At 30.4% G+C, this 8,518-nt stretch overlaps 1 protein-coding gene across 1 annotated transcript; it reads right to left on the minus strand.

Annotated features, from left to right (window-relative positions):
- Positions 1 to 282: 282 nt before the first annotated feature.
- On the minus strand, positions 283 to 3,793 carry LOC115979574. The gene is made up of 4 exons (XM_031101629.1): positions 3,272 to 3,793; positions 2,343 to 2,492; positions 1,971 to 2,035; positions 283 to 347 (listed from the first exon to the last, which is right to left on the minus strand). The coding sequence occupies exons 1-4, from the start codon at positions 3,468 to 3,470 to the stop codon at positions 300 to 302; spliced, it is 462 nt and encodes a 153-aa protein (XP_030957489.1). The 5' UTR covers positions 3,471 to 3,793; the 3' UTR covers positions 283 to 299.
- Between the last annotated feature and the right edge of the window lie 4,725 nt (positions 3,794 to 8,518).

Genomic DNA, 8,518 nt, shown 5'->3' on the forward strand with positions numbered 1-8,518 from the left:
TGGTTTATATTTACTAATTTTTCATTCTTGGCCAACAAGATGTGCATGGCCCAATGGTTTGCATGCTGGAGATGTTATTTAACTTGCTAAGAGTAGGTTCAAGTCTGCCAGCAACATACTTCATCAATTTTTACCAAAATAATGACATGGATAAACCAGATTCTAAGGACCGGTTCCCAGTTAATTCAGCCAGACCGACTGGTCCGATCCAGGCTTAAAAACAATGATTAAAAGTTTTCATTCCTCACCTTGATGTTTTGAATCTTTTGATTTATCAGCGGTAGAAGTCGATCCATTCTCTACATCTGCTTTCCAGCCTTTGCTAAGCGCTTTTCCTTTGGTAAACACTAGAAAAGTAACGTAGCTTAAATGCTGAACTTAAGTGCATAGCGCAAATAAAGGAAGAAAAAGGAAAATAATAATGGTAATAATAATACTTGTTTCCTTTAGTCTTTTTCTTTATACACCAATAATTGGAGTAAGAGAATTTGAATTATGGATATCTCCTTTAAAACACTAAGAAATATCAATTAAGCTACAAGGTTACTTCACTATTTTCATTTGGTTTTGTGCATGCTGTGTATTATAGAGGTGTTAATCTTTCTGTTTATATGCATTTACAAAGTAATTGTTGGGTGCATTGCACCATGTGAGTCTAGCCCACACTTTGGCTTAGCTCATTAAATGAGCTTGTTAGACATGCTGTTGGTGGGTTTGGCTTACCTCCAGTACTTTTTTAACTAAAATTTTCTTTTGTTTTAATAAGAAACTAACACATCATTCACTTACTAAATAAAATGTGGAAATTAAAACTTACTACCATTTGCTATTACATATTTAAAATAAAAAGATGTATCCAGTTAAAAATGTATTAAAAGTAAGCCAAACCTATTGCTGGGAAGTCAGCAAAGTTAAATGGACTTGCTAGAGAAGCTTGCCGAAAGAGAAGAATTGAAGTCATTTTTTATGTACAAAAGTCAAGGCAAGTTGGCTTACATTTATTAAGATGTGATGTGAAGCATGTGAGACACATTGAAGGAAGAAAAGAAAGAAAAGCTGATGAAGAAATAAAAGGAGGCCATTCGGCCAATGAGTTAGTGAGAAGTCCCAGAGAGTGAGAGTGGTGTGGAGAGTGCAATTTTGAAGAACTGTGTAAATGAGAACAAGCAAGAGAGAAGAGGGAAAAAAATTGTAAGATTATAATATCTATTTAATATTATTTTGCTCAAATTGTATCTTTAAGTGTTATAATATCTATTTAATATAGTGAAATTATTTGAAGAAATAAAAGTAGAAAATTGTACCTTTAAGTGATGAAGAAATAAAGGAGAAAATTGTGATGAAGAAATAAAAGGAGGCCATTTGGCCGATGAGATTATAATATCTATTTTGCTTAAGTTGTATCTTTAAGTGTTATAATATCTATTCTATGTAGTGAAATTATTTGAAGCTTGTTCCGTGATTTTTTATTTTAAAGAGAAAAGATTTTCCACGTAAATCATTGTGTTCTTATGTAGTTGTGCTTCCATTATACTTGCTAAAATTTATTCACATTTATATAAAATTTTTCCCAACAGTTATATTCAAGTTTGTCTGTAAAATTCAATTGCAAAAGGTAGGTTTAAAATTTTCATTTTACTTAATTTCTCATATGATCGAAGGGTGCCTTTGCTTCATATGTAATTTTCACTATCCGAAAAAGTTCACGTGGCATAACAATTGGAGAAGCAACATGAATGATGAATCTACCAAATGGTATAGTGGTCCAAAAAAAAAAATTTATTTTCATGGTGTGGGGATCTAAAAATGATCTTTAATTGCCTCGATATTGTGTTCTATCATTGGTGATGCCTTTAAGTTAAGTTAATTTAACGTGAGGATTTACTTCACCTACCATCTCGAGCCATTTTTTCTAACAATCGATAGAAGTTGACGCATGTTTTGTAGTTCTCCGGAAAATGGGGACTTACTTTGCCCTTGCATCCTTCAATCATTTGCTCTGGATCGATTGGCTTGAGCACATCAACAGGTATACCTTCCAAACAACAATAGAGGATAATGAGATGTAATGTTGGTGATAGATATAAGTCTAGATATACTTCCACTTATGTTGAGGTGGTCAGCTGTTAATAATAAACAAATATCAATATATATATATATATATATATATATATGCGCAAGTTAATAATACCTGTCTACTTAATAAGCTGTGAAAAAAGTTGACGCATAATTTTTTAACAAAATACAAAAATAGCATGTAATGTTTGTACAACTTAGATTTCAAATCAATCGATATTCGAATGCTTGTGATTTGTGTAACTTGACAATTTAAAAATACTAACAATGATACATGATCTCGTTCCACCACCCAAGGTGGCAACCACTTCTGAAGGCGGCAGGCTTATCTGCTATGAGATTTAGAGGCAAGATTCCATGCTCGTCCACAGACTCAACAAGGGTTTTGTGCTGAAGAAGTATCCGATATGCCAAATCTGTCATCCACGTATAAAAATTAAACTATAATTTAGCAGTTCTCTATTAGCAGCCAATTTCGCTAGCATATGCAATAAAATTTTCTACAATATTGTTACAAGTAGACAGGGTCATTCATTAAGTTAAATATAACATCTCCCAAATGTTTTTTAGTTAAGTAAAAATAATCGGTCCCACTCTACGTGTACCATAGCTAACTACATAAATTTGAGATTAACGCTTGTTGTTGTACAAAATAACAAAAGTTTAAAATTGAAAAATAAATAAATAAATCAAACCATGCAGTATACTACAGATTGTAAAGCATAAAGTGAATTAATAATAGCGAGATGAAGGATTTTTGTTAATTATTGACAATTAAGATGATGGACTATGAAATTATGGAGAGCGGGATTGTAATATATGCAGGGAATGAAAACAAAGTAGTCATGCCAATTGTGAAAAAATTGCCATAAGACTTATAATAACTATATATATAGCAACTTCCTTTCTTTCTTTCTACGTACCTATTTAACATTATGATAACATATCTTTTTCCTATTATAACATTACTTTTCTTAAGATGAAACATTTTTTTCTTTAATTCTTTCTACTTTTTTTTTTTATCATCATATCAAAACACTAATCAATTTTTTGTATAAATGAAAATTAAACCATCAGAAACTTTACTAGTCGAGTTAACATTCTATGATAACATAACTTTTTCCTAAGATTAAAAATTAGTTTATAAGTAAGATAAATAGGGTGATGAAGTGAAACTTTCGGCAAAAATGCTTACCCCAACACTCCCTCTTGATGGCACAGTGTAGAATAGTCTCTCCACCATTTCTCCTATAGTAGGAATTGTCTAGATGTTCACTACAGATGTGATGGAGACAAAGGAATATGTCTGTTTTACCATGAAGAGCGGCCAAGAATAAAGGGCTCTCACCCATCTGGTTACGTTCATTCCCCAAAGATGGATGTGATGGATACATTTTCTCAGACTCCCAGTTGCTGCTGCCAGATGCAAAGGGTTATTCCCTTGATAATTTTTTTTTGTTAGAACCTCTTTGATTGAGCCTTTTTGAGAAATTATTTGTACAAGGTCTTCAACAATATTTACTGGGCCATGGGAGACAGCTAAGTGCAATGCCGTTTCCCCAAACTCGTTGAGGCTGTGATTGCAAAAAAAGTCGAACTCATTTCTGTAGCTCTCAACAACTGTTTTCCACTCACCAAATATGACTTGATTGTATAAGTCTTCCACCAACCAGCGATTATTTGTCATTTCCTCCAAGTCCATGTTGGAGGACAAACAAACTTCTATTATGCTAAATTGATGGTTGCGGCGATCACAATCATGTCCATCGGTTTTTGTACTTTAAAAAAAAAAAAAAAAAAAAAAATCCAGCTGTGATATTGCCTTGAAAGCCAAAAACAAAATAATAATAAGTAAAAGAAAAAGAAAAAGAAAAGGAAAAAGAAAAAGTGGATAATTATTCCATGCTTAAAGATGTTTCAAGATTGTCTTCTATATAGCTTTTTTTCCCCCCAAGTATCTTCTTTTACCACGTAATTAAATTCAGATTAATATACCTTATAAAATAAAATCAGATTAATATAATAAGTGAAGAAAATCAACATTAATAATTTGCCCAATGTTATGCCCATAAAGACTGCAAATTTGAGAACTGAGAAAAAGCTATCAAAACTAAATTAATCAAATGTTCCCATCGATGAAACAAATTCAATTTCAATTAAATACTATATAATGAAAGTTTGTGGAAATCTAATTTAATGGAAAATCTAATTTAACCATCACTTTCGAATACTGTACACTATCTTTCTAGCATGAAGTAGAAGTTTGTGCTCCGACATTTTACTGCCCATAAGACTTGTATCAGTTCATATTAACATTTATATACCAATAAAATGTTAAAGAGTGTCTTTCTTTGATTCCTCTTTTTTTAGTTTTTTATGATTGCTAAATAGTGTCTTTCACGTTATGTTATGATATATAAGAACTTATAAAGATTCTTCACCATAGAATTTTAAATTAAAATTTTCCAAATTTTATTTGATTATAATGAACCCTCCTTTAGTGTACCACGTTGAGAATTCCTTTCACAAATTTTCCAAATTGTATATGGTGATAATGAATCCTCCTTTAGTGTGTTTCACGTTGAGATTTTCTTTCACAAAGAAAAAAAGGGAGTGTTTCTTTAAGGATAGAAAGCAGATATGATGTACAATTGGAATTGTTGTAATTGAGTGATTGAAAAATAAATAAACAAAAAATAATTTCTTTTCTTTAAAAAAAAAAAAAAAAACAACAACAACAACAACAACAACAACTTGGAAGCAAAGTAAGGATTTAATATGGTTCAACTTGAAGCTTATGTCCATAGCAAAAACCCTTAATGGCTATCTTTTGTATATGTGTTTAATTAAAATGAATCCAGTGTTGAATTTATATACTAGAAAACGTTGGGCTAACCCTAGACTAACTTTGGGGGTAACATACTTGCTCTATAATATAATATTGATATTGTTAAAGTTATATTGAGTGATTATGTAATTATGTAATTGAAAAAGATGAAAGAGAAAAGCAAAAACAACAATTTAACGTGATTCAACTTGAATGACAACGTCCACAACATAAAAATAAAGCACTTAATAACAAAATTTTAACAATATAACTTGTAATTACAATGAACCTACTTCAAGTTAAAAGAGAAATACATCTTTTACTTTGATGAAAATCATGTGATACTTCTAAGAGTATAGGTCATAAAAGCAAAAGAGTAAAGAAGAAGAAAAAAGAATTTTTACTTTTTTAGTGTGGGTAATAGAAAATTTATGATGGGAGTCACCAAAGTCCAAAGACCCAGCTAGAATGAGACACTTATGAGCAGATCATCATTGGAATAGAAATTGCAACCAAGAGAGACATATTCATTACACCCACAACTAGCCAATGGGGCTGGTAATAGGTGCTACAGTTAAAGAAGAATTTTTCTAAGTGTGTTAGAGTGTTCATAGTTCATACCATGGTTGGAATCTAGCATTGGTATTTTTTTAGGGAATTTATAAGGGCATTATGGATATATAAAGTCAAAACTAAGAAAAAATCTAGTAATAGTCATACTTTCAAGGGTTGTGTTAATTATTTCAAGGTCCTTAATAAATCTAGTAATAGTCATTCTTTCAAGGGTTGTATTAATTATTTTTGAAGGGCTGTGTTAATTATTTCAAAGGTCCTTAATAAATTTAGTAATAGTCCCATACTTTAGTGTTATTTATTTGGACAAATTTTAGCGAACCCTTGAAAAAAAAAAAAAGGTTTGAAACAGGTCATGGTGTTTGTAGTGTAGTATCGATCTATAATACTACTCTTCATGTTGGAGGACAAACAAACTTCTATAATGCTAAATTGATGGTTGTGGAGATCACAATGTCCATCAGTTTTTGTACTATAAAATGAAGCCTGCTGTGGTATTGCCTTGAAAGACAAAAACAAAAAAAGTAAGAAAAAGAAAAAGTGGATAATTAATAGTTCTTGTTAATGACATTTCCTGTTTACCAAAAAAAAAAAAAAAAGTGGATAATTAATTATTCCATGCTTAAAACTTGGTTTATTATTTAAAGATGTTTCAAGAATGTCTTCTATATAGCTTCCCCCCCCCCCCCCCCCAAAAAAAAAATTCTTTTACCACGTAATTAAATTCAGATTAATATACCTTATAAATAAAATCAACATTAATATAATAATTTCCCCAATGTTATGCCCATAAAGACTGCCAATTTTAGAACTGACAAAAGCCTATCAAAACTAAATTAATCAAATGTTCCCATCGATGAAACAAATTCAATTTCAATTAAATACTATAGTGAAAGTATGTGGAAATCTAATTTAATGGAAAATCCAAACATCACTTTCGAATATTGTACACTATCTTTCTAGCATGAACTAGAAGTTTGTGCTCCGAGATTTTACTGCTCATAAGACTTGAATCAGTTCATATTAACATATATATACCAATAAAATGTTAAAGAGTGTCTTTCTTTTTTTTCTTTTTTTCTTCTTTCTTTTTTTTTTTATGATTGCTAAATAGTGTCTTTCACGTTATGTTATGATATATAAGAATTTATAAAGATTCTTCACCATAGAATTTTACATTAAAATTTTCCAAATTTTATATGATTATAATGAACCCTCCTTTAGTGTTTCACGTTGAGATTTCCTTTAACAAAATTTCCAAATTGTATATGGCAATAATGAATCCTCCTTTAGTGTTTCACGTTGAGATTTTCTTTCACAAAGCAAAAAAGGGAGAGTATTTCTTTAAGGATAGAAAGCAGATATGATGTACTATTGGAATTGTTGATGAGTGATTGAAAAATAAATAAACAAAAAATAATTAAAAAAACAATTTGGAAGCAAAGTAAGGAATTACTATGGTTCAGCCTGACGCTTATGTCCGTTGCAAAAACCTTTAATGGCTATCTTTCGTATATGTATTTAATTAAAATGAATCCAGTGTTAAATTTATATGCTAGAAAACTTTGGGCTAACCTTGGACTAACTTGAAGGGTAACATAGTTGCTCTATGATATAATGTTGACATTGTCAAACTTATTGAGTGATTATGTAATGGAGAAAGTTTTTCTGCAAACTGAGTTGCAGGAACTCTCTCCAAACCATGAGGTGTCAAAAGGAGGAAATGACACCTGGCCTTCAATAAAAAAAATATAACAGGAGAGTGCTAAACGTTTGGGTTAATGGAGTTCACTTGAATTTGAATTTTAGTGAGTGGGCCAGGTGTTATTTTCTCCTTTTGACACCTCACGGTTTGGAGAGAGTTCTCTGCAACTCAGTTTGCAGAGAAACTTTCTCCGTAATGTAATTATGTAATTGAAAAAGATGAAAGAGAAAAGCAAAACAATGATTCAACGTGATTCAACTTGAATGACAATGTCCACAATGTAAATATAAAGCACTTAATAACAACATTTTTACTATATAACTTGTAATTACAATGAACCTACTTCGAGTTGAGAGAGAGAGAGAGAGAGAGAGAGAGAGATATCTTTATTTTATGAAAATCATGTGATACTCTTAAGGTTGTGTTTGGCATTGACTTAAAAAGCTAGTTTTTTTTACTATTCAACTTATTTTTACTACTATTCAGCTTATTTTTACTATTATTTATGGGTCTTATTACATTTTTTTAGTACTATTTATGAGTCTCACTGTACTATTTTAGCAACCTTTAACTTTATCTACAATACTTTCAGTAAAAAAATTTCTAATTTCAGCTAAATAAGTTGTCTTTAAACGGAGAGTATATGTCATAAAAGCAAAAGAGTAAAGAAGCGAAAAGAATTTTTTACTTTTTTAGTGTATAGGTAATAGAAACTTTATGATGGGAGCCACCAAAGTCCAAAGACACAGCCAGAATGAGAATTATGAGCAGATCTCATTGGAATAGAAATTGCAACCGAGACATATTAATTACATCCACAACTAGCCAATGGGGCTGGTAACAGGTACTACAGTTAATTAAGAAGAATTTTTCTAAGTGTGTAAGAGTGTTCATACCTTGTTTGGAATCTAGCATTGGTATTTTTATAGGGAATTTATAAGGACATTAGGGAAATATAAAGTTAAAACTAAGAAAAAAAATCCAATCAGATGTCAAATTAAATTCCAATTGTTGTCTAATTTTGCGTCACGCATTTTATTTTTTATTTTTGTTTTAGGTGAGTTAATATTATACAAAAGACGAAGAGTCTGATATAAATAAACCATTAAAAAAAATAAATAAAATAAAAGAAGAAGAAGATAAACTTATGTGTATATCAACCAAAAAAAAATTATAACTTATGTATATATTTATGACTTAAAAATGTGTAACCATTATAATAGATATAATTTGAACTTGTATATGTGTGTAATTGTGATTGTTTTTAATTGTACCATACATATACATGAGTTACACACTAATATCTTAAATATGAGGGATAGGTCTAATACCACACA

Source organism: Quercus lobata, chromosome 3 (assembly GCF_001633185.2).
Source record: "Quercus lobata isolate SW786 chromosome 3, ValleyOak3.0 Primary Assembly, whole genome shotgun sequence".
In the NCBI taxonomy this organism is placed as follows: Eukaryota; Viridiplantae; Streptophyta; class Magnoliopsida; order Fagales; family Fagaceae; genus Quercus; species Quercus lobata.

Excerpts from the sequence above, each read along its gene's own strand:
- LOC115979574 (XM_031101629.1), bottom strand. The coding sequence starts at position 3,470 with ATGTATCCATCACATCCATCTTTGGGGAATGAACGTAACCAGATGGGT. Across the intron at positions 2,493-3,271 it reads CATCAAGAGGGAGTGTTGGG|ATTTGGCATATCGGATACTT; the intron begins GTAAGCATTTTT and ends CGTGGATGACAG. Across the intron at positions 348-1,970 it reads TTGAAGGATGCAAGGGCAAA|TGTTTACCAAAGGAAAAGCG; the intron begins GTAAGTCCCCAT and ends TTACTTTTCTAG.